We start from the raw sequence: 25,563 nt of genomic DNA on the forward strand, positions 1-25,563 counted from the left end.
CGTCACTCATACTTTCCTCTTTGCACTTTAACTTTTTAAATATTAATTCCTTAAATCTTATGTCAAAAGAAGTGACTCGATTATGACGGGACGGAGAGAGTACAATTTAATTATTGTATTTTATTTTGTAATTATTGTTCAATTTCACATATTTCTTACTACTTTATGTATATAATCAACATAAACAATTCAAAAGTATTAATTAAATTAAAATTACTACATTGTTTAATTTTTTGAAAACTACATTACTAGAGGTAAAATAAAATTCAATACGTTAATTTAGAAACAATGATTGAAATAAATAATAGTAGTACTAATAAATACAAATTTCAGAATTTTATAGATATTGAGTTGTGGTTCAGCCTAGCGCCCTGCAACACAACGTCTGATCCAGACCGCTACGGAATTGCTGACTCATAATGCTTCAAGGGTATGAGGCGTATTTGCACTACTGTCCCATTAAAAATGAAAAAGTTATCCTATTAAAAATGAAATATTTCATAAAATGGAAACAACATCATCTTTACTTTTTCCCCTCTCTATATTAACTCACAAAATAATACTGTATAAAATCTTGTACCGAAAACCAAATATTTCATATTTATTGAGACGAATGGAGTATTAAATAAATACTGGGCAAAAAAAAGCTCCAAAAATTGGACTACATTTGAATTGCATCACGAGAACATCCGTTTACGACTTTTTTGTTAAGTGCTCAACTAAAAATGTATTGAGTGGGTACTTTTATTATTACTAATACAAATTATAGCCATTAGAATTTTGTGGACTACAAAACAAATTTTAATCTCTTTTTGAAATAATTTTGACGAGGATTGGATTGGAGAAATCACAGTATAAAATTAACAATGTTTTTCGTAGTATGTTTTTACTGAACATATTTTGAATTTATTAGGTGGTGACCTCGCTAATGTCAACCCGGGAATAGTCAATATTAGAATATTCTTAGACAATTAGTCATATTTGAAATTTTAAAGATTTATTGAAAATTAATTTATTATAAAAAAGTTTAAGTATGTTTATAATTTGAATTATTATAATACGAAGTCATTTCAATGGTGTGTCAAGCTATTTGATACGCATGTTATCGCATGAATAATAACTTTGATGTCATGTCCCCAATCAATGTGTAATAGTTATATTTTGAGTCTATAATAAGAGTTTATACATGGTATGTCACAAATTGATAATGACCTGCTACTGATTAAAATTTCAATACTAATATAGTAGGATCGGAGTAGTAATTATTAACCCTTATAGAAAATCAAAATTTGTGAATTTCTTAATAATTAACTCTTATATACAAAGAGAAAAATAAAACTAAAAAGTTCAAATTATTTTTTAAACGGTACCATGAATAAAAAGTCAAAGCAATAGGTAAACAAATAGTACTAGTACTAATCATTTGATTCATTTATTCCTCGACCTAACAAGACTTAATATTCAACAATGATAATAGACTTTTTATATCACCTAATGTTTCATTAATTTACTCATCCAATTCTCATGTAGTCATCTTCATAATAACGTCACAAGTTATATATCAATCAAGATTTCATCAATACTCAACTTTACACAATGGTAGAACTAAGTGGAGTAAAAAAAATAATCAATTTTACTATCGATCCATGAGAGCCGAAAAACTCCATTAAATTCGTTTTATCACTGATCGCCGAATCGCCTCTGCCTTCCTAAGTTGGCGACAATCTTTTTTATGGCATCGGACTACACAAATTTTGTTTATTGAATCCGTCATTGTCTCGATGTGCAATTTTTTTCGCTACAATTATAGCTACATTTGTTTACACAAGAGGTCAAATTTGATAGTTGATACTACCAAATGAAGAAGCAGCCCATAGATAGGGAGCAGGGGATGGCGCTGTAGCAGATCCAGGCTCGTTTAGGACAGCAGTGAAAACACTGGAGCTAAAAAGCAGATTTTCACCGTTGCTTTATCCAATCATTGATAATGGCATTGGCAGCTTATGTCCAATTAAATTAAACACAAATCACAGCTCCTTTTCCTTCACACACACCTCACGGCAGAAATGGTGAAGGGAAATCCATAAAACCCTATTTTTAATTTCCTCTAATTTCTAGCCAAAAAGGGCTCCCTGAAATGTATGTGAGATTCAAGCGTCTGATCATTGGCGGAGAGATTGTTGTAGAAGAGAGTGAGTGGGAAAAGGAGAGATAAATAAAGAACAAGAATCATTCAAGATTCAACCAGCCACCATAAATTCATGCAGGTAAAGATCCATAAATCCCTCCATTTATTGTGTTCCATTTGAATTGGAATAAAAGATTGTTTTTTTTGAATTCCCAGTTTCCGTTAAGCATTAATTCCGGCGTGTATATATACAAATATTGGTTTTAGCCGTTAGTTTTCTCTTCTCTACCAACAGAGATCTTCAATGGAGAACTGTTCAAAGCCAAAACAAGCAATAGCAACAGCTGTGTTGAAAGCAACTGAGCTCGCATTTGCAAAATGCGAGTGTTGTGGCCTCACAGAGGAATGCACGGAGGAATACATAAAGCGCGTTTGTGAGCGATTTTCGGGGCGTTGGATTTGCGGGCTCTGCTCTGAAGCAGTGAAGGATGAGGTGATGAGATCAGGGAAAGGGATTGGGAATGAAGAAGCTCTGAATCAGCACATGAGTTTCTGCAGGAAATTCAAGAATCTGAGCCCTCCAAAGAGTCCAAGTGATGATGAGCTCATCTCTGCTGTCAAGCACCTGCTGCTCAAGAGCTTGGATTCGCCCCGATCCAGCCCGGTCAAGAGCCGGGGTATGATCCGGTTGGAGAGCTGTTTATCTGCTCTTGATTCTTGAGGAAGGTAGAAATTGGTTGCTTGATTTGTTCTTGAATTTGGAGACTGGCTGCTATTGCAAAATGTTTGAGATATGTTAGGATTTCAGCTAAGTTTAGTTGTTTGTAGTTGGTTGAACAATGTTTTCATTCCATTTGTTTCAAGTTAATTGAACTGACTGATTCATTTGCAAATCTGTTTTGTGCTCCAGATTGATTTGATCTCTTACTAACAGAAGCAAGAAAATGAATGCTCTTAATCTGATTATACTTTCTAGTGTGGTAGTATTCTGGTTTGTTCTCAATATTTCTGAAAGCCCTTTAGCTGACATAGACTTAACTTGAATTCTTTCCTGCGTTGGATCAATACAAAAACTGGAAAAAGATGGTTGTGTAAATATCTAGTTTCATGTTTGGTGAGGTTGAGCTGGAGATTTAGACTACCTAGGGCCATGAATGATACCTTATGTTTTTTGCTTTGTTCTGTTCTGTTAAGTTTTATGATATATTAAAAAAGTTTTATGATATATTAAAAAAACATTATAATGTCAGGATTGATGCTGGGATTAGTTTTCAGCGACACAGTGGAAATATCGAATAGTGAACCCAGCAGTCTATTAATATCAGAAAAATCTGTTACTACTACTTTCTGTCCACAATATTTTGGCATAATTTAAAGTATATTCTATGGGACTATGGGAGTCGGTTACGCTAATAATGAAAAGGAATACAGAAAAGGAATGTGGTAAGCAAAAATTCGAATGCCTCTAATTTTCCAACTCAATTTTATATTTTCATGTGGACGTCGTTGCTGCAATAGAATGGGAAATTGAAACACAATATCGAACAAATGTATCTACAATACGAGATTGAAACACAATATCAAACAGATGTATCAACTGACAATTTTTAGACATCTCAATTGTCTACTAAAGAAGATAAAACCAATGCTTCAAGCAAACTAAGTTCTTGATGACATAAGAAAATGGGTAGCACAGCAATGCTTCCAGAAATATGAGCTGGTACAGTTGCCACTAGTTATACATGCAGTTAGAAAGCGGCTGCAGAGATAAACATAAACGAAACTTGTTTAGTGTGTCAAATTAGTTCACCTGAGAGAGAACAATCGTGCAGAATCCCCTTCACATGGAAGGCAGACACAGTACCTCTGTTGCTCCTGGTCAATTATCTTCTGCAAAAGAATAGATCTCTAATTCAAATATGTGCACATAGCAGTGGCCAAGAACTGAACTGCAATTGCTAGCCCTCAGTTTTCAGTGAAACTAATTCACTATCCTGTTGCTGGCCTCTCGGCCTCAAATTCCTAGGAAGCAATCTTCTAAACCTGTCAGGAAACCTGGAAAATTGTATGAACCAACACAAATTGTATGAGTTTACAGTGGTAAAGCACTGAAGCATGGCCAAAACATATGAAAATACAGTACGAAACAAAACACATTTGTAGGGAAGACAAAAGATCAACTTAATTGATTTATCTAATGAGTTATATATATCCAGGATAGTTAAGGATTTAATTTTGGGGAAGGGGTTTTTTCCATTTTTACTTTCATGCCTTTCCGGCAGTCACTATGTCAATCAAAAGGATGTTATGTTTGGGAGACTATAAACAGAACAAGATGCAGTGCGGGTGATCAATTGAAAGATTTTGACAGTTATGACTTACAGATCGAATCTTTCATAAATGGCCCTCCGCACTGAAGAGTTGAGACCATAGGCTATCGAGTTGAAAAGGCCCTTAATACAAGCATCAGGAAGAGAGAGTTTAATAGAGGACGGAGAAAGTAGACTCTCATGAGAAGTTTTATGAGTGTTTTTATGAGTGTCAGAGGTTTACCATAAGTGCAGCCATGCCAACATCAAGAACAGAAAGCCAAAAGATCTTATGACCTGGTTCGATAAAGTCGTGCATACGGTTAATCGTGCCGAAGAACCACGATCCAATTAGAATAAGTGGATAGTAGCCCCATCGATTCAGTGCCTGTCAAGGAATGCAAGGGAAAAATGAGAACACTGTGCATCCAGAAGTATTTTCTTCTTTAAATGCACATTCAGCAATACAGTATACATCTGCTTTTAATAATCAGAAGTAGTGACTGTATTATAATAAGTATGACAGAATAACAAATTCACTTGGAGTGGGTACGTATTTGGACATTTTTCCATGAAAAAGTAAACAGACATAAAAACATGTCTAAGATCCAAGGTGCTCAAAGCTATGGGACATTAAGAATATTATTTATTCTATATATGGTATATAAGGTACGTTACTGAGATTTGGTATACATTCATGTGAATAATATACTTGATAACTAGGCAATGGGCATGTATTTTATCTAGCTTGTTCCCAGTTTTTCTTCCACCAATAAGCTCACGGAAGATAATTTACCTTCATATCATGTCGTGCATCTGATTGATAACCACGCTCTGACATTCCCACTGCCATCTGTAGAAACAAGTCATAGCATCAACATGGGTTCATTCACCCATACAGATAACGCATGAGAAAGGAAGAATAGAGGTTACTACATACACGAGTGGCATTTTTTAACATGCGTATCACTTGAAAATAGGTGAAGCCATTGAAAAGAATTGCACTCCACAACGGTGCATAAAATGTTATAAATTGGACCACCTGCAGGTGCAAAATAAGAGTTAGAGATGACTATGTGGGCTAAAAGAATAAAAAAGTGTCATCTAAATACCAGATTCATTTTATAACAAAGTAACAATTCTTATAAACATAGTTGACTGTGAAATCAGAAAATTGACAGATTTCATAATGATTCACATAATGTTATCACACAGACACACACCGGCACCATATTTGGGTGTTTCATTATCCAGAACAAAGATTACATATGATCTATGAGAGAAAACACAAATGCTAACATGCATCAATATTAACAATTTGAAGTCATAATCAATTGCACATTAGATATAATTCCAGCAAGAAACCCTTAACCCAGTTTATTTCAGTGCAACTGGAAAACATGCCAAGTTCCTGTAAACCCAAACAAAATCTTGCATTGCATGGTAAACGTGCAAAATGAATAGGGTCAGACTGAAATTAGAGTATACTAATTTTAATTCACTCCTATTTATAATAAAAACATTATTCAGATTTCACAAATAAAAAAAGGAAAAATACTTATTTTCAGTATCATGTTTTCTATTATTGTTTAAAGCATATTCCAGATGTATCATAAAACAAACAAAATATGAAAACAAATCCATAAACGAATGGTAATGTAGCATACTAACGAGAAGAAATAAAAGTAAAAATGGTATCATGGATAAAGCCTCATATACTTGCCTGTCCTGTGAGCCCTCTTTGTGCCCAACACCAAGCACCAACATGGCTTATATGACCATGATGGTGATTGCCAATAGAACGAATTACTGTCATAACAACAGAAGTTCCTGGAACATTCATTCACTCCAATTAGCCCGAGATAAAAGATACAAAAGTACAGAATCCTAGTAGTACTCCACTATATAAGAAATAGACTAGGAAATGCTGATACATATAAAGCATACCCCAAACATACAAATGAAACATCGGCTCTAAATCCTCCACATCAGTTTTATGTCTAACAACTGTTCGGTGCAGAGTGAAAGCAATTGTAGTGGTCCACAGGAAAGAAGCAACACAGAAAAAATGTGTCGCGTAGCCTTGAGCGTAACAAAAGTATCCTTTTGAAGGATCCCTGCATATAACACATTCATTTTAACAACTAAAATGGGATAATCTTCATCCGTTTTATGGAGGATGGAAAAAATTGACTGCCAGAAGAAAATAAGAGAAGTCATTACCCAATGATGCTGAAGAAACTGCAGAACATGTCCTGCACCAGAAATTAATAATTAACTTGGCATTCTATTTAGGGTGAAGAATCAAGAAAGCTGAAAATTCACAAATAATGCCCACCAATTGCACTGTAATGTGAAATTTTTAGGAAAAGCACCAAAGAACAAAATGGATATCGTACTGAAAACATCATATATTTATTGATCAAACATCAACCGAAGACTATTGTAATGTTAGTTATAAACAGAGCTGTGACATTACACAAAGAGGAACATTAATAATAATAGATGCACATGAATCCCTAGCAATATCAGTGAACAAATTTCCATTTAGTTTTGCAGCAAAAACACTAGTGTAACCTTAATTGGGCTGAAATTTCAAGAAAATGCCTTAAATAGTTCAATTTCAATTTCATTAACAATGTGCAGAACATATCATATTCAACCGAAAACACAACACCTCGAGATCACAAAAACATAAAACCTTGCATCAAGCTAAAATTAATACTAGTAATAAGCTAAATTGATGTTGTTCGTACTACTAAAAGCAATTACTGTAACCGAAACTAGCGAAGGTGTAACGCAACCTAATTTTAAGGGACGAATAGTAAATAGTAGATCACAAATAACAAAATGAGCAGGAACACTTACGGAGAGAGCGAGGAAGAACACGAGCTTGAAGGAAAACTTGCGGAGCTCCTTGAAGAGTAAATAGCAAAGGACTATGAAGCCGGAACCGACGAGCGAGAGGCTAGAGGCGCCGCTGTTGATTGCGGTCAATATACCGCGCTCCGCGGCCGTCAAGTTACCAGTAACAGCCTGCACCGTCGCCATTGCATCAGTCGCCCGATCTCAGATAATGATCTAAGAACTCAATCGGAAAACCTCCAGCATTCCACAATCTGCTTTCTCGTCAGTTTCAATTTTCTTAACATGCTTCTTCAGTAAGCGAAGAGTAAAGGGGAAATCGATATCAGAAGAAATATACGTATAAGTTGAATAATACTCACTGGCAATCACCGAGACGCTTTGGCCGAGTGGTTAAGGCGTGTGCCTGCTAAGTACATGGGGTTTCCCCGCGAGAGTTCGAATCTCTCAGGCGTCGTTTTTTTTTTTATCTCATTTCAAACAATATGTAAGTCATTTCGATTTTGATTTATTTGTTTGATACTCCTCCCGTTTTGCTAAAAATAGCAACTTTTTACCTCATTTGAAACAATATGTAAGTCATTTCTATTTTGATTTATTTGTTTGATACTCCTCCCGTTTTGCTAAAAATAGCAACTATTTTCATTTTGGACTGTTCTTTAAAAATAGAACCTTTAAAATCTTTCTATTTTAAGACATGAACTCCACAATCCACTAACTCTACTTTCACTACTTTTTCTCTTATCTTTCTTACTTTACTCATTTTTTCTTTTCCCCTCTCTTACTTTACCAATTGTGCATTAAATCTATGTCATTTCAAATGTTTCTATTTTTTTTAATATAGAGGGATTATTAGTTGAGAGTGGGCCACACCTCAACAAAGAGAAAAAAGTTTTCAAAATTAGAAATTGCATATTTTTGTGGGACAAACTAAAGATAAAAGAATACATCATATTGCGAGACGGAATGAGTAATAAAAATGGATATGGATCAATTATTATTGTGCATTTCAAATCACCTTCCATTTATATGTGATGCAACCTTCTGAAATTGGTACCTAGAATGGACTAATTTTAGGCGTTTAGCTCAATATCAAAATTTAGAATTGGTAATTAGGAATAGATCATGTCAATTTCATGTCATGACCGACTACAATTTACCAATTTCTGTTTTTGGGCACTATGTGTAAATTACCAAACTATTAACTTTGTCTAATTTTAAAATAATTATTAGTTGAGAGTGAGTCTCACCTCAACAGAGAGAAAATAGATTTTAAAATTAAAAATTACATATTCTTGTGGGACAGACTAAAAAGAAAAGAATGCATATTTTCGCAGGATGGAGCGAGTAATAAATAATGGATATGGATGAATTATTATTGTACATTTCAAATTACCTCCCATCTATATGTTATGCAATCTTTTGACATTGGTATGTAGTATGAGACTAATTTTAGCTCAATATCAAAATTTAGAATTGGCAATTAGGAACCGATCATGTCAATTTCATGTCATGACTGCCTATAATTCACCGATTTTTATTTTTTTTACTAGGTGTAAATTATCAAACTATTAACTAGGTCTAATTTAAAAGTAATTATTAATTGAGAGTAATTTAAAAAGAGTAATAAATAATGGATATGGATTAGTTATTATTGTGCATTTCAAATCACCTTCCATTTAGATGTGATGGAACCTTTGGACAATGGTATGTAGTATGGACTAGTTTTAGCTCAATATCAAAATTTAGAATTGGTAACTAGGAAACAGTCATGTCAATTTCATATCATGACTACAATTCACCCATTTTATTTTTGGGTACTAGGTATAAAATTACCAAACTATTAACTTTGTCTAATTTAAAATAATTACTCCTATTTTAATATTTTTTTTGTGAGTAAGACCTTCACCTAAAACCATAGTTTACTTCCTTCACCTAAAACCATCACCCGCATTAACACTAACACAGCATGGTTCCCTTCTGTCTCAGCTTCGTCTCAGTCTACGGCAGCTTCCTCCGCCGCTGCCTCGCCTCCGCCGGTCTCTCTTCTCAAAGCATAGACATAGACACCGCCACCACCATCACCTTTTGGGGACCCTCTAGCTCCGCCTCCACCAAACCTCCGCTCCTCCTCCTCCACGGCTTCGGTCCTCACGGCATCTGGCAATGGCGGCCTCAGATCTGTTTCTTTTCCCGCCAGTTCAGCGTCTACGTTCCCGATTTACTCTTCTTCGGCGGCTCCACCACCGAATCCGCCGACAGGTCCGAGATTTTTCAGGCGACTTCCATTGCTAAACTCATGGAGAAGCTAGGGATTAGCAGGTGATAGCTAAATCCCCAATTCTCCGATTTCATTAATTAGATATTCAATTGGATTATTCATGAATTTTGAGATTTGAATTCACGAAGGTATTCCGTGGTCGGCACGAGCTACGGCGGACTGGTTGCGTACCGCATGGCATCGATGTGGCCGGAGAGGGTGGATAAGGTGGTGATCGCGAGTTCCGCGGCGAATATGCGGCGGAGGGATCATGTGGAGCTGATGAAGAGAGCGAAAGTGGAGAAGGTTGACGATTTGTTGCTGCCTAGCTCCGCCTCACAGCTGCGGAAGTTGCTCGGTTTGTCCGTTTTCCGGCGACTGTTTATGCCGGATTTCATCCTCAACGATTTCATCGACGTGAGTAAAATCTGATTTATTCATTTGAATTTGCTATCAAAATATTCTTAGTTTTCATAAATTATTCTTGGTCACATTAATACTCCTATTCAATTACTCGTGATTGTGTGAATTTGAGAATTCCATAATTTCACAGTTATATCGTGAAAATTTAATGTTATCTCAAATTTATAACTAGCGGATGATCAACTATACGATATTTTTACATAGATTTCATTTCCATTAAACTGTTTGTTACTGGAATAAAACTCCAAAAAAAAGAGTAAGTGAGTAGCTAGATTGTAGTTGGAAATTACTACCTGCTCAAATTAATGATACATCAATAAATTTTTTATTCAACTACTTTTCTCTTAAATAGTCAAATTATTAGGTGATCTAATTTGACTTCGTTCCAGAAAGAACCACTAGTCCTTACCAAAACTATGAGTACTCATGATATTAATATAAATATCTAGTACAGTACATCATTAGTATTTACTATTAATAATATTTTTCTTAATATAATAAAATGTTTGGAAATGGCCCCAGAAATTGTATAGCGAAAATAGGGAGGAGAAGCTGGAACTCTTGAAAGGATTAACTCTCGGACAGGATGATACTGGAACCATTACCCCCCTCTCTCAGGTACATGAAATTATAGTATGGAGTACTCCATTTCGAGCAAATGTCATGTTATATATCTTAAGTGAGTATCATTTGTATGCATGTTGCTGTTTTTTTAGCACATTGGCATATATACATTAAAATAATCATAAATGTCATTAATTTTCCAAATTAAATAAAAATCAAAGATGGATTTATCCTAGGGCTGGGGAAAAATACCGAAATACCGAAATATCGGCCTTATCGTATCGAAAAAATACCGAAAATACCGAAAATTCGGTATACCGTGACTTTCGGTACGGTATGATACCTTACCGAAAGATTCTGGTAAGGTAACAGTATGAATTTTCAAATACCGCGGTATACCGTTGCATACCGAAATTCAATATATACCGTAAATTAAGGTATATACCGTAAACTAAGGTATATACCACAAAAATATAAACACAATTATATATAAAATATATCTTATACATATTTAAATTATAAAATCTATTATAAAATATAAATATAAATATGAATAATTTATATTAAATTCATTTTCAAAATTATAAAATATAAACAATATTCTAAATGCTCTAATTTTCTATTTTAGTTGATGTTGAAAGTCAGGTATACCGCAAAAGTAAGGTATACCGAACTTCGGTACGGTATACCGAAAGTGAGGTATGGTATCGGTATGGAAATTCGTCATACCGAAAATAAGGTATACCAAAGTTCGGTATACCGAAAACTTTGGTAAGGTAAAGGTATGACTTGTTCGCATACCGTATTTACGGTAAGGTATACGATATGGTGGTTTTGGTAAGGTATACCTTACCTACCCACCCCTAATTTATCCAGTTTCTTTGTAACTTAAAAAATGAATAAATTAATGACGTCAATCCAACTTTTAAGGTATTAGTATATCACGTAAAGTATGTAGTTTAACATAAAGGTAATAAAACTTGTTTGATGGAATGCGCAGAAAGTTTTGATCGTGTGGGGAGAGCATGACAAGATATTTTTACTAGAGAAAGCAGTTGAACTCGAGAAGTACGTCAACTAATAATATTTGAGAATTATATAATTCAAATATTACTCAAATTAATGTTGCAAGATGGAGTATATATATAATACATATTGGTTTTTACGTAAATGCAGATTGGTGGGTGAAAATGCGAGATTAGAAGTCATACACAACACATCGCACGTTCCCCAACTTGAAGACTCAGGCCACTTCAACAACATTGTCAATAATTTCTTACGTGACATTTCATGATTTTCTCTTTTAGTCGTTAAATACTCCAACAACCCTTTTCCCAAACTCAACGCATTGGGTTTACATTCTTAATTCAATTTGCGTTGTATATGATGATCATAATCTTGAAATTATTAGGGCTGCAGTGAAAAATACTACTATTAATCAGGAGATTCTTTTGGTTAGCACATTAGTCGAATCAGTGTTTCTTGTACAAATTGATTTGGCCCACAACTAGAAAATGGGGAAAATGTAACCTACAAAAAAATGAACGTTAAATTAACGTAGTGCATAAATTTCTCACTATAAATTGATTACAAATATAGGTGCATTGTGAGCAACATTTTCTAGATCATGATTCATGGCCACTGTCATTGAAACTGCACTTGTCATTTTAAGTCGGTACAAAATATAGTTGCATTGTGGCAATAATATACTGTAACACGGATGCTCAATGGGGGACACGACGCATTGCAAGCATCCCGTCCCCCCTCTGTTACTCGGACAAGGGCAATAGGGGGCTGTCCCTGTAGAGGGGAAGCTGCTACCGATATAGCTCCACCAAAAATGCATTGCCGAGCACATATAGCTCAACCAAGAAGACGTCACCATGTCGAATGTTAGGTATAGATGGAGGGCCACCCATGGAAGAATGGAGAGCAGAAATTAAACAAGGCATAGCCCCACAAGTGCAAGACTGTTAAAAAGAATTGAGACAAGTCTATCAAGATAAGATGGTCCACAACAATTATTATTATGTACGAACACTTATACCCATATGCCTAAGAGTGTGAGCCCAAAATCTCCATGACAGAGAGACACACACAGGTATCAAGAGATAGAGAGTGGTCTGTCCCTTAACTAAATCCCCAAAACACCCTTGCTACAATAATTCCCACTTTTTTCATACCAAATTTCCATCTTAAATTGATCAAGTAACAAAATAATTAAGTAGACAGCTCCTAATTACAACTGCGGCTGCTGCCATTTAGTTTTTCTACAACATATTCTCGGATTCTTGCCTATTTTCCTATCATCTTAATTCAGACATTATTCTGAGAAATCACTTGACCAAATTCTAGGAAGAGCTGGGCATCTGATGTGCTAATAGAAGGGCAGTTGATCAAGTGAGGAGTCTTGAGATTTGCATACTCGTCCACGTAGCACTCACCCTTGTTAGACGGTAGAGACACCGGAGGCATCAGTTTAGCATCCGGAGGGAGCACTAGGCTCCCGAGCACACGAACCACCTCATGCATCGTTGGCCTATCCGAGGGCTGTCGCTTTGTGCACAACAGGGCAAGTTGAAACACCTTCTTTATATCCCCGAGATCCGAGCACGTCTCCGTGATCTTGGGGTCCACAGTTTCCATCACTGAGTTGTTTGCTGCCTTTTCCAGAATCTGATCACCAAATCATAGTCCTTCAAGAAATGAAGTCCTTAATTTCCTATTTTTATTGTAGAAAAACTTACCAGTTGATGGAGATTGGACTCGTTGTCCACGGCTTTCCATCCGGTGAGCAGCTCGAGAAGCACAATCCCATAGCTATAGACATCAGATTTCTCTGTTAGACGGTTTGTCCGAGCATATTCAGGATCGATGTAGCCAATAGTCCCCATCAAAAACGTCGAAGTGTGAGTCTTGGATGTGCATAGGCTCTTGGCGATGCCAAAATCTGTGAGATGAGCTTCGTAGTCCTTGTCGAGTAAAATGTTGGATGACTTCACGTCCCTGTGGATGATCCGAGGGCTACAATCATGGTGAAGATACGCGAGCCCCTGTGCAGCGCCTAGTGCAATACGGAGACGAGTGTTCCACTCAAGTTTCTTCTTTTTTGTAGTTCCTGCAAGATAGCATTTTTGTGACAAGATTCAACGAATCTAGGTAATAGGTATAGATTATGATCTAATCCAACAGAGCTTTACCGTGGAGAACGTCCCAGAGGCTTCCGTTTTCCATGTAGTCGTAGAATAGAAGGTATCCCGAAGGGGAGAGTGAGTATCCTTGCAGACTAACGAGATTGCGATGCTTGATGCTCCCCACTGTGTTCAGCTCTGTCTCAAATTCTTTCAGACACTGTGGATAGTGAGAGTAGAGTTTCTTGACAGCCACAGGCCGGCAGTTCTTGAGGACACATTTGTACACAGTGCTTGACGCTCCATAGCCAATAACATATTTCTCGCTCAAATTCTCTGTCATCCTCATTATATCTTCGTACACGTGAAGAGCCATGTTCATGTGAAGGATAACGAGCTTTGGAGATGAGTAGTTAACTGTACAAGAGACAAATTGATCTATGAGAATATATTTCGAGTTATGCTATGATGATAGGGAAACATTAGATGGTGAACCTAGTTTAACAGGAGGCCAGACTGTGAAAGGCTTTGGATGGTGGGGACGACAAGCTGCAAACAAGATCATGAGAAGAATCACCATGGCACCGAGGGCTATTCCGAGTATAGCTGCTTTAGAAATCGAGACTGGAAAGCAAAATGTTATGCTAATATTAGCCCATTACTTGTACCACCATAAGGTTAGGAAAGTCATTTTCTTGAGATGTCACGCTCTAACCTCGCTCAGAGGGACGAGGCACACGACAGTTTGAGCTGTGCCAATAGCCACAGAGTCCCGGATTGCCTACAAAACTGAAACAGGAAAGAGCCAAGGAGTATTAATAGCTGAATCAGAGCCCTGGTTTTAGGTATAAGGAACTAGAGGAATACCCCACCTCTCAGGTGGAAACCTTGAGAAGTTTTTGGCCGTGGGAATAAATCCGACAAGATTGTTGTATGACACGTTCCTGTAACAACAAGAGTGTCAGACCATGAAACTGCTTTGCATGTGTAACAAATTAAACATAGTTTTGACAGTAAACCTACAGGACAGTAAGACTGAGGCAGTTGGCAAGCGACATCACATCACCGGATATATTGTTGTATTCCAGCTTCCTGCGAACAAGTCATAAAAGGACTGTTTAAGAAAATAATGATAATAACGAAAGATAGCACGCAAACACACACACACGCACACACTCTGCTCTTACAGCATGAAGAGATTTTGAAGCTGGCTAAGCTCTTCGGGAATTTGACCTGAGAGGTGATTGTTTGAAAGATCTCTACACAAAAAAGGAAAAAAATTTAATGTATTGCAACCAGGAAAGATAAATATATGATTAGTTGTAACGTTTGAGCATATATAATATAATTCCTTACATCTCCATAATGCTTCTCAAATTTCCAAACTCAGCCGGTATGTAGCCCGTCAAATAATTATTGCTTAAATTACTGCAAAAAAAACCAAACAATGTCAAATTTAAAGGAGTCTTGCAACTTCAAACCAAAATACTAACGACTCACAGTTTCAAGAGATGTTCCAAGTCGCCAAGAGAGGAGGGCATGCCACCACTAATCTTATTATTTGAGAGGTCTCTGCCCGAATCAATCAAGAAATTAGATACACATGAGGGCCTTATTTGTTCAATGCGTGAAGGTATCACTTACAGCGTGTCCAGATTGCCAATACGAGACAGCTCGATGGGAATGGGACCTGTGAGATTGTTGGAGGATAGGTTCCTATCCAATGAAAGTAAATAGTGAAACTTGGAAATATTTGCAACCACAAAAATGAAATGATCAAACTTAGCTGAACATAGAGAGATGATGAAATCGGAGTAAGCAGAAGGAACTCACAAATACGTCATACTTTCGAGCTTTTGAAATGCCAAGGGAACAGTTCCGTTCAATTTGTTTCCATGCACATTGCTGTTATCAAATCAGAATATGAAATTTCAGACCTAGAGATGTAAGGAATGTTTTTTAATGCAAGAATATCAGGGTTCAAGATGAGATAGATACTCACAGATTATTAAGGTTTGTACACGAACTGAGATTATTTGGTATCGGCCCCTCCAAGTGATTATTAGCTACATTTCTGCAAGTACAAGCTAAAACGCGTGACTCTTCTTATCAATAAAGATCAGTCTAATATGACTGTTTGAATGAAGAACTTACAGGTCAAATAAATCTGTTAGCTTCCCAAGTTCTGGGGGAATACGCCCTGAGAGCTGATTATCGTTCAATTCCCTTAACAAATGAAAGAAGGTATTAGAACCGATGATCGGAGAAAAGCTTTATTGTATTCATTAGAAGTTGAGATTCATACAGATAGTGAAGTTTTGTCATATTTCCAAGCTCTGGGGGAATCGATCCTGTGAGCTTGTTAGCGTGAAGATACCTGTTCGAGATGATGAGTAAATGCACAAGACATTGCATAATGTCATCTAATCTGATTGAACGCCACGGTAAGAAGAATTCAGTTACTTACAGTTTCTCAGTGTAAGTCAAATTTCCAAGAATTGGCGGGATCGTTCCACTCAACATATTAAAACTTAGGTCCCTGAAATAATGTAGTACAAATTTTTAATTCAAACGTGAGAAAACAAGGAATGTGGGGGAAACGAGAATGAAAGGTGCTTACAAAACTGCTAATGCTTGCATTAGGCCAATAACTGATGGAATCTGCCCAGAGAAATGGTTATTCTGCAAGGACCTAAAAGAACAAGGATTTGTTAGGCATCAAATATTTTCAATGCATCATAAAGTAAGCCGCCACAAACTTAACGAAAGGGAAAAACTTACAAGGTAGCAACTTGAAGAAATCCAATATTGAATGGAATGTCTCCCGTGAAATTGTTGTATGACAAATCCCTAACATCAACACACAATATTTAACTTAATTACATCAACCATGTTTCATAATCGGAATAAACTGCCAGTCAGATACATACAAAACCTGGAACGAAGTGCAGTTGCCGATGTTTTCAGGAATCGAACCACTCAAGCTATTATTTCTAACATCACTGGCACATTAAAGATACACACACTCCTCAGAAAGTGTAAAAGATGCAACGTGTTGGAGGAGATTTAAGTGATTGGGAAGGACGGATAACTTACAAATACCACAGTCCGGTTAGCTGGCACAAATCTGGAGATAATGAACCTTGGAGGTTGTTACCTCTAAGTCCCCTAAACCAAAAGCAAAAAGAGGAAATAAAACGACCATTCTTTATTCAAGTTGGAGCGATAAAAGCCAAAGTAAAGAGCATTAAACTCACAGGTATTGAAGAACTTCATTCCAGTATAACAATCTTGGTATTTCTCCACTGAACCTATTCTGAGCCAAATCCCTGGAGCAGGAAAAGGAAACAGTTCCTCACAAATCTATCGCCATCGTAGTCGAAAAGAGTGGGATATCAAATTCTAATGGCACTCACAGAATTTTCAAGTTAGGAATCTGCGAGAGTGTTGAAGGGATAGGACCAGTTAACTGATTATTTTTCAGAACCCTGTCATATATTACAGGTGACGAACGCAATAGTAAGAAAATAAATTAGATGCAAGTAAATGTGAATATCAAATAATTGCAATTCAATTGGACTTACAAAGTCTCTAGTTGCTTAAGCTTTGAAATTGAGAAGGGAATATCCCCAAAGAGCTCATTGAATGATAGGTCCCTGACAGTAATGCAATCAAGATCAAGATCATCATAAAATTCGAATGCAATCCCCAATCTCATCTCAGCTTTTTAATCTAAATTTACATTGATGAAGATATGAACTTACAAGCTCTCTAAAGAAGTGCAATCCCCAATCTCATCCGGGATTTGGCCAGAGAGTCGATTCGCCCTCAAGTCACTAGTTTGAGATGAAAAACATGGAATTAGATTGCTAAAAACTTATGCAAAGTGGAAAATTAAAAAAAAAGTACTAGTAATCTACATAGAAACCAGACTCTTTAGCTGCCCTATAGCAGGTGAAATTTCCCCATCAAGATTCAAGCCTGAAAGATTTCTGCAACACAAATTTCAAGAATGATAAACTGAAATCTAAAACAATTAATAAAACAAAGAATTAGCAAACATTGAAACTGATATATGAATAAAAAAACTCCATAAACTTACAGTGAAACCACATTGAAGGTGGCATTATCACAACCGATTCCTCTCCAAACACAATAGTCTGAAGATGGAGTGTCAGTCCAGTCATACAGCACATTATCAACATCTCTAAAGGACTTCTTTACTTCCAGCAAAACAATACCTTATCCACAAAGTTCAAGAAAAATTAAGCTAAAAAATATCAAAAGAGGAAAAGAAAGTCTTCTCTGGTTCACCATCAAATAAGATACTAGGAGTAGTACTAGATTTAAAAACTCACACGCACAATTGAAGGTTAAGTGATGGAACAGAGATTTGTTAAGTCATAAGCTAATAGGGACAAAAAACCACAAGGTTTAATTAAGGTGTGACTATGACGTGATTATGCAATAAGGCCAAACAGTATGCGAAAAGATAGATAGTAATTAAATGATTAAAATATTAAACTCCAATACCATGCCCTAAAATAAGCCAAGAATGATGACATGACCCAAATTTTTAAAAGGCCAACCAACACTCACCATCACCATGACACTCCACAGAAGCAAAGCTCAGCAGCACCACCAGAAATCCAAGAACATATCTTTTGCAAGAACCAGCCATAGCCCACTTCTCATAGATAGAATTACAGTCTATCTAGACCTCCAAGTCCAAGATGAGATTTTTTTCTTACACCTATAATGGGGAAGTTGGATATGAAGCTAGAAGAGAAAGTGGTACACTAAGCAAAAGGTTGGAGTGTTGGATTCACCGAAATGAGTGAAAGGGAGAGAGTGAAAGGAGGAAGATGGTGAACAGGAATATAATTACAAATGCTGTAAAGATTGTTGAAAAATGTGCAATGGAAAGAAAGAGCAGGCTCTGCCGCTCTGGCTTTAGTCATGTTCAATCACATCGTATTGCCAGACAGCCCTGCAGTGAGAGGGATGTGTGTTGAGAGAGAGAGGGAAACAGTGCAGCTATTGCATGTAAGTAAATGTGGAGAGAGAAAGAGAGAGTGGTAGATGCGAGTGTGGAAAAAGGAAGTGAATTATTTTTGAAGAGGGAAAAGGTTAAAAAACCATCTGCCAAGTCTGCTGCACCTCTCCATCGTTCTACTCTCTCATCAATCATCCATCTTATCTCTCTCCTAAGTAAATTCCCACAACAAAGTAGTACTGTACTGTATTAAATCTTTCATATAAAACTTCTAAATCTTTCATATAAAACTTCTCTACAAATTACAATATCTTTAACTAGCGGTAATGCTGGTTTGAAAAAAATTGTTAATACTCTCTCTTTAAATATCCACATTTCCTTTTTTTTGTGCATGTTTGATTTTCTAAAAAATAGTACTAGTATACTATTTGAAAATAAATCTTTCTCTTTTTTTTTTTTCTTTTTTTTTATTAAAATATTCAATTGTATTTCATTCCGTGTTTAAAGTTAAATTAATTTTACTTTATTTTGGATTGTATTTTAAAATTAGAACAGTTCTAAACAAAGAATTTTTTATTATTATTATAGTCTAACACTTAATTAATTTTTTTTTATTTGTCTTATTTTATTAGTTATATGTAAAAAATTTAGATGACAAATGAAGTGTTATTATTATTATTATATAAAAAAGAGTAATTAGTGAAATATGGCATCCTTTATCAAAATAACAAAACTAAATTAGGCAATTAGTGGGAATAGACAAAACTAAATTAGGCAATTAGTGGGAATAGACAAAACTAACGACATGAGATTTATAAAGACTGGAGGTAGTTCTTTTAACAGACACATAAACGTTTGTTACTAGAATATTGTGATTACGTGACTAAAAAAAATGATCATACCTCAAATAATAAAATAATTAGGTCATCCGCGTCTTTGTCTCTTAGAGCATTAACAATTGATGCACGATCTCACGTCCAATCGGCTGAGATTGGACATCCATTGCAAGTCTTGGGCATGCCCGAGGACGACCGAGAGTTCGGTCGCGCCCCATCTCTCGTCCGATCCATCGGGTGTGAGATCGGGCGCCCATTGCAGGCCGATGCCCGGTCCCGATCATTTTCTATTTTTTTTTTATTATTTAAACCCTAATTAAACCACTACAAATACTCCATTTTTCTTCACTTTTCATTTTAGTTTTAATGTAATTTTTTTTTAGCTAATTATGATGTAGTTTCACTTTTAAATTAAATAATGTAGTTTTTTTTTGCATTTGTGGTGTTTAATATAATATATTTTGGTATTTTAGTTTAATTAAAAACAAAATTACAAAACAATGATTTAAAATTAAAATGAAAAGTGGATAAGAGATTGGGTATCCACTAGGGTTCCACCATTGCAGAGAGATAAGGCATGCTGGTGTGGCAAACACTAGGGCTCTCACTAGGGCTTTCATTAGGGCATCCATTGTGGATGCTATGCTTGACCGCCCGACCGCCAGGTTATTTCATAATTAAAAAAATATATATTATCAAAGCTGGTCTCTCTCTCTTCAACTGTGGTGGGATGGTGTGCATGATGGGGTTTGGTGCCCCTTGCACAGCGAAAGACTTGCACAAAATAAATAAATCAGATACGGATCTATTTGACCGATTATGCGATTAATCAAATCACATGTTAAATAGATAAGCATGCTAGAACGCAAATAATTCATGCTTAGAAAATATAAATCCTAAACATGATCTTTACGGTTTAGGGTTACCGATTTTGATTCTCCAAATAATCGACGATTGCTCGCGCCTTCTCCACGTGATGATCTTCAATACTAGACCACGGATCTTCTGACTGGTTCCCGAACTATATCTCGATATCAGGGTGGACTGATCTTATCAAAATACTAGGAATCGAATATTAGAGAGGGGGACGAAAATTTCATCTAATAATAATTGTGATTCTGTCTCTCTTTTATTCTCCTGTTTATATTAAGTTCATATTGGGCCTAGTCAGGGATCTATAAAAGGTTTTGGATATGAGCTCCCCCAATTAGCTTTTTACTAATTAAATTGAACCCACAATTTAATACAAGCTTATATTGGAATATTACGAGCAGCCACTACAGAAGTAATATTGCACTCCCCATCCAAATCCGAAATTACAAGTAATCCGGATTTCCGTTATTTATATTATTTATTTCACGTGCTTAAGATATAAATGTCCATTAATTAATTAATCTCTGCTATGGACTTAATTAATTAACATCTTATTAATTCCAAGAGTGGACTTAGCAAGAAACACTTATTTATTATTCACAGAGTGATAAAACTCCAACTGGCCAGTTTTCTGAATAATAAAACATTGTTCGAGCTCCTCTTGAGGACATTATCAATCGAGACTCACCTCGCACACGATTCAACATAATAGCAAACCTAGCACCGCTAGATATTAATCACCACTACCCAATATATCAGGATTATTGGGTTGCGAAAAACCCGCACCATTTGATAAGTCAAAGTAGTGCATAATCAATACCGTATGCTCAATGCTAACGTATGTAGATTAAGAAATAGTTATTTATCAAGACCTAGTCTTTCAGTAGATAGCATAAAGACACGTCTTGCTGTTAGATCCATTCAGTGCTATACCACACCAACGTCATCTTATTTCAGTAAGGCTTAGAAATAATCAGACTGTCATTGCAACCTTTCACGATAGGTAGTCTAAGCCTATCTGGGTTGTGAAATTCTTCTTTTTCTTTTGCAAAGCATTGCATAGATCTGACCGTGTTACCTTAAAGTGGACGACGCCCACAACCGGTCTACTAAGCAAAAGACTTAGACTTTGTTTGCTTCTTATACATTTAAATGTTTATAAAACATCTTATAAATGCACAAGCAAACACAATGTAATAATATACTGATTCTATTCGTGCGAAACTGTTCGAATAATACTGAATCGGGTTAAAAGTGGATTATAGAGTTTTACGTATACAAGCAAGATTCTATTCGAGCGAAACTTGCTCAAAACATGCTTTTCAGTATACCAAACCTAACAGTGCAACCACCGACCGCTTGGTCTCTCTCTTGGTTGATATTTTATTTTACTAAAATTTATATATCTTTAATATATTAATTAAAAAATTATAAAAATTATAAAAATTATACCAAATTTTATAATTTTTCATCCTCTACAAATAGAGACCACATTTGCTATAGTTTTACATATAAAAAAAATCTCATTTGTTTCCTCATATAATACTTTCTTTGGTATAATTTCTTATTTTGTAGTCCCTTTTATTGTTCGATTTTATAATTTTTAGTTTGTTATTTATTATTTTTTTTTATAAATTTACTGTGCAATAATAAATAATTTATATAATAATAATATTGTTAAAAATTAATACTATAAAAAATATATAATGGTGTTGTTGGGTGGTCATTGATTAACTATGAAAAAATGTGTAGTTGGGTTGGATGAATATTGATGATATGAAAGATGATGTAGGGGAGATAGAAATTAATTAAATATAAGAAAAGTGGATGGTTGGGTTGGATTGAGTGGTTGCTGATAAACATAGTCTTATCCGTCTCTTAACCGTCTCATCTCTTCACTATTCATGGGCCCCACTGTACTTTTCACCCAATCTCTTAATTAAGAGAGACAACACATGCATCCCTCCATCTCTTAACTATCTCATCCCTTAACTATTCATTCAATTTCATTTTTTATTTTTTATTTTTATTTCCAACAAATTCAATTAATATTTCATTGAAATATTAAATTAATACTAATAATTCATTAAATCATTAAAACCACGAAAATTACAACATCTGAAAATACGAAAAATACATAATTGAAATCCTATGGAGTATTTTTTTTTATTTTTGATTTTTATTACAATATTGATAAATACAAAAATTGAAAATTACAATATTTTTTTTTTATTTTCGAATTTTCCTGAATTTAAAAAAAACAAAAAACAAAAATTTTCAACGGATTTAACGATGTCCACTCGCGGGCCGGAGAGTGGGCGTCACGCACGAACAGGAGCATGCCACGTTGCCAAGGTGCGTGGCGAGCTATCTTGCGAGACGCCTCTCCCGGATGAGCCAAGCGACGAGATGGAGACGAAATAGCGTCCCGCATCGCTATCTCGATGCGGTCTCGTCTCTTAGAGACGAGATCAAGACCGCTAAGAGATGTGCTGTGGATGCTCTTAGCCTCTCAACCTAATAAAATGGCATTATATAGGATTAGCGGTTGCATTATCCAGTTAAAGTCGGTTAACCTTGTGTGTAAGAGTAAAAACAAAAAACAATCAAATTGGCCTCTATTTTTAATGGAAAATTTTGGACTTAAGAGAACTATACTTAGAAATTGGCCACTGTTTTATAAACAAATAGTACTATCAAAGTGGCCACTATTTTATTAATGGGAAAAATTGGAATTAAGAATTACTTAGGAGTTGAAGCTTTGCATGATACTCTTAAAAATGACAATGCTTTGCATGATACTCCTATTAATCTACTCAATAACAAACGACGAATCAGAAATAGATTTTGAGAAATTTGCTGGGACAAACGTAGCCCGTTTGTCGCAAAATGTTGTAACCCAAAATGGCCACTATTTCATTAAGGGAAATTTTTGGAATTAAGAATTACTTTAATATAAAATCGGCCAATGTTTTCTAAATAAACACATACTCTGTTTTACTAGTGGAATAAATTGGAATTAAGAATTAAAGTAAAAAAAATATTGTTTGGAATAGAAGCCAAGCATGACACTTTGAAAAAGTATAGTGCTTTGGCATCCAAACAAAATAATCTACCATTTCTCAAGAATAAAGGAAGAATCTAAAATGAGTTTGAGAAATTTCAAGTTGCCTCCAAAAGTTATAATGAAATCTCCGGTGTAACATCACCTGTAAACATAGATATACTATGTAGTATTGAGTAAACAATTTATGTATTCATTTATTTTATATTTGTGTTTATCCTTGTTTATCTTCCTCTAACATAATTCACAATATTTTTTGATTTTTTTTAAAGAAGTAGTAGTAAGAAATACCTACAGTGCTAGATTTGTTTGTTGCTCCATCTTTTTAGGATTTGGATCATCTAGAAATTTGAGGCTCGTGACAAATCTAATGCATAAAGACGTGTTAGATTTGCATGGTTGTTTACAACTAACACATCAAATCAAGATCGAAAAAGGGAAAGAAGTGAATATAAAAAAATTTGATGTAGTTTATTATAAACGGAAGTTTTCATTATTATTCATAAATTTATAACGATAAGCACTATTCTTAATTCAGGCATGTATTCCATTAAACATATGCATATTGCTACATTTGTGTACATTCTTTGAGAATCGATCATTTAATTCATTTTATATCTTCTTTATCTCCCAATTTTGAATCTTTTCAAATATTTTCTTCATACACACAAATATTTCGGATTTATTTTACTCGAAGTCACTTACATTTTTCACTTTAAAATGATGTATTATTTGATACATTTCAACAACAATATTGCATATATAATCTCTAACAATTAAGTATCTTATTATTACTGCATTAACATAATTTAAATGTTCAAAATCCACGGCCGATAAATTTGACTTTGATTTATATTTAGTTAGTAGGAGTATTTTGAGTTCATCTAGTAAGTTGATCTTAGATATGTTATAACACTCCATTAACATTGGACTTGGTAATAAACGAACCAATTTTAATAGTAATTGGAAAATGAGATAAAATTATAATGCAGAGTCCAGTGGGCCCGTGTACTTCTGTGGATCCAAAAATAGTCCATTTCCTAGGAGTGGCCCATCACGCTATCAACTTTAATTTGGCATTACAAAATTTATTCAGAAATGTGCTGAAATTCTTAATAAATTTTTAATATTGTTCTGAAATTCATTGTCAAAATATTCTCTCATGCCATAATCCATACCATTATTGCATACATTTTCTGAATTAGTCACTGTCTCGTTTAAAGTAACAGATAAAAGATAATCTAGACATAATTATAAAATCAGTCAACCTTTAGTTAACATAAATTTGTGGCAATTTTATGATTTTGAACCTAATTTAGATGATTATAGATCAAGTTTGAATAATAGGACCGACTTAATGTTCTTTAATCTTTACTACTATCAAACTACACAACATCAATTCCTCTAGTCATTAGTTGCTCATTTGGAATACACACCAATTTATGATATGTGAATAAATGTGCGATAAAAGATAGGGGAATATGAGTATCGTTTTCTATATTAGTATTAGTTTTATAATAATATCATGAGTGAAATGAATTAGTAAAAGATGAAGATTTTTTATTAAATATAGTAAAAGTAAAGTATGATATGTAAAAATGGCAATGTATGACATTTAACAGTAAAGTATGATATGTAAAAATGGCAAAGTATGACATTTAACGACTAAAGTTGCTTATCATTATAGTACTACTAGTTAGTAAATTACTCAAGAAGTTGCTAATCAATAAAAACTTCAAATTATTTCCCCAATTACACAATACGAATCGAGAACATTGATTACGGATAAGATAATTGTATATGAATTAGCTAGGCTAAACTCTAAAGAATGAATTCTGGCGATGCAACTCGATTTTGGTGGTATGCAAAAAGGAATTCTATGAAGATTGATGTAGGATTTCATTGAAGAATCAGTTTACAATATATCCTTCCGATTTTATCCCCAGCTGGAATTAGTTTATGTCTTCTTTCCTTCATTCCTTCTTCTTTTTGCAACAAAACCTAAATATATTCATAATTCGTAGTTGTTCAGCTAGGGATCAGAGGCTTTTTTCAATGAAACTACCTTCAGGGAGCACTTATCCGCCATTTGTACCCGCAAAAAAAAAATTCCA

At 35.0% G+C, this 25,563-nt stretch overlaps 4 protein-coding genes and 1 non-coding gene across 8 annotated transcripts; 3 read left to right on the top strand and 2 right to left on the bottom strand.

Moving 5' to 3' along the window:
* The first annotated feature begins 2,006 nt into the window (after nucleotides 1-2,006).
* LOC125193163 (uncharacterized) lies at nucleotides 2,007-3,021 on the top strand. The gene is made up of 2 exons (XM_048090913.2): nucleotides 2,007-2,267; nucleotides 2,424-3,021. The coding sequence occupies exons 1-2, from the start codon at nucleotides 2,262-2,264 to the stop codon at nucleotides 2,847-2,849; spliced, it is 432 nt and encodes a 143-aa protein (XP_047946870.1). The 5' UTR covers nucleotides 2,007-2,261; the 3' UTR covers nucleotides 2,850-3,021.
* Nucleotides 3,022-3,634: 613 nt separating this feature from the next.
* GCR1 (G-protein-coupled receptor 1) lies at nucleotides 3,635-7,645 on the bottom strand. 3 transcript variants are annotated; one of them, XR_007171464.2, is made up of 10 exons: nucleotides 7,306-7,645; nucleotides 6,661-6,692; nucleotides 6,385-6,554; nucleotides 6,161-6,267; nucleotides 5,378-5,479; nucleotides 5,234-5,290; nucleotides 4,682-4,825; nucleotides 4,511-4,581; nucleotides 3,993-4,183; nucleotides 3,635-3,887 (listed from the first exon to the last, which is right to left on the bottom strand). XR_007171464.2 is itself a non-coding variant. In XM_048090382.2 (9 exons), the coding sequence occupies exons 1-9, from the start codon at nucleotides 7,486-7,488 to the stop codon at nucleotides 4,087-4,089; spliced, it is 963 nt and encodes a 320-aa protein (XP_047946339.1). In that variant the 5' UTR covers nucleotides 7,489-7,645; the 3' UTR covers nucleotides 3,635-4,086. The 3 variants fall into 3 exon arrangements, 1 of the variants encoding a protein (XP_047946339.1); XR_007171465.2 differs by having other exon boundaries at nucleotides 3,635-3,860; nucleotides 3,939-4,183; XM_048090382.2 differs by having other exon boundaries at nucleotides 3,635-4,183.
* A 32-nt stretch (nucleotides 7,646-7,677) lies between these two features.
* On the top strand, nucleotides 7,678-7,759 carry TRNAS-GCU (transfer RNA serine (anticodon GCU)). Its single transcript has one exon. It is a non-coding gene; the product is annotated as a tRNA-Ser (tRNA).
* Nucleotides 7,760-9,199: 1,440 nt separating this feature from the next.
* LOC125196684 (uncharacterized) lies at nucleotides 9,200-12,007 on the top strand. Of its 2 annotated transcripts, XM_048095296.2 has the most exons (5): nucleotides 9,200-9,624; nucleotides 9,712-9,979; nucleotides 10,508-10,603; nucleotides 11,550-11,617; nucleotides 11,726-12,007. In XM_048095296.2, the coding sequence occupies exons 1-5, from the start codon at nucleotides 9,272-9,274 to the stop codon at nucleotides 11,841-11,843; spliced, it is 903 nt and encodes a 300-aa protein (XP_047951253.1). In that variant the 5' UTR covers nucleotides 9,200-9,271; the 3' UTR covers nucleotides 11,844-12,007. The 2 variants fall into 2 exon arrangements, with proteins under 2 accessions (XP_047951253.1, XP_047951254.1); XM_048095297.2 differs by lacking the exon at nucleotides 11,550-11,617 and having other exon boundaries at nucleotides 9,201-9,624.
* Nucleotides 12,008-12,706: 699 nt separating this feature from the next.
* Nucleotides 12,707-18,786, bottom strand: LOC125196313 (uncharacterized). Its single transcript, XM_048094776.2, has 27 exons — nucleotides 18,280-18,786; nucleotides 17,783-17,921; nucleotides 17,601-17,672; nucleotides 17,445-17,516; nucleotides 17,265-17,336; nucleotides 17,097-17,168; nucleotides 16,938-17,009; nucleotides 16,777-16,848; nucleotides 16,611-16,682; nucleotides 16,462-16,530; nucleotides 16,301-16,372; nucleotides 16,148-16,219; nucleotides 15,986-16,057; nucleotides 15,835-15,906; nucleotides 15,683-15,754; nucleotides 15,514-15,585; nucleotides 15,325-15,396; nucleotides 15,181-15,252; nucleotides 15,037-15,108; nucleotides 14,868-14,939; nucleotides 14,704-14,772; nucleotides 14,553-14,624; nucleotides 14,396-14,469; nucleotides 14,176-14,304; nucleotides 13,750-14,097; nucleotides 13,297-13,667; nucleotides 12,707-13,225 (listed from the first exon to the last, which is right to left on the bottom strand). The coding sequence occupies exons 1-27, from the start codon at nucleotides 18,359-18,361 to the stop codon at nucleotides 12,866-12,868; spliced, it is 2,937 nt and encodes a 978-aa protein (XP_047950733.1). The 5' UTR covers nucleotides 18,362-18,786; the 3' UTR covers nucleotides 12,707-12,865.
* Nucleotides 18,787-25,563: the final 6,777 nt, after the last annotated feature.

This window comes from Salvia hispanica, chromosome 4 (assembly GCF_029641045.1).
Source record: "Salvia hispanica isolate PSC_SH4W2 chromosome 4, Shi_PSC_v1, whole genome shotgun sequence".
Taxonomy (NCBI): Eukaryota; Viridiplantae; Streptophyta; class Magnoliopsida; order Lamiales; family Lamiaceae; genus Salvia; species Salvia hispanica.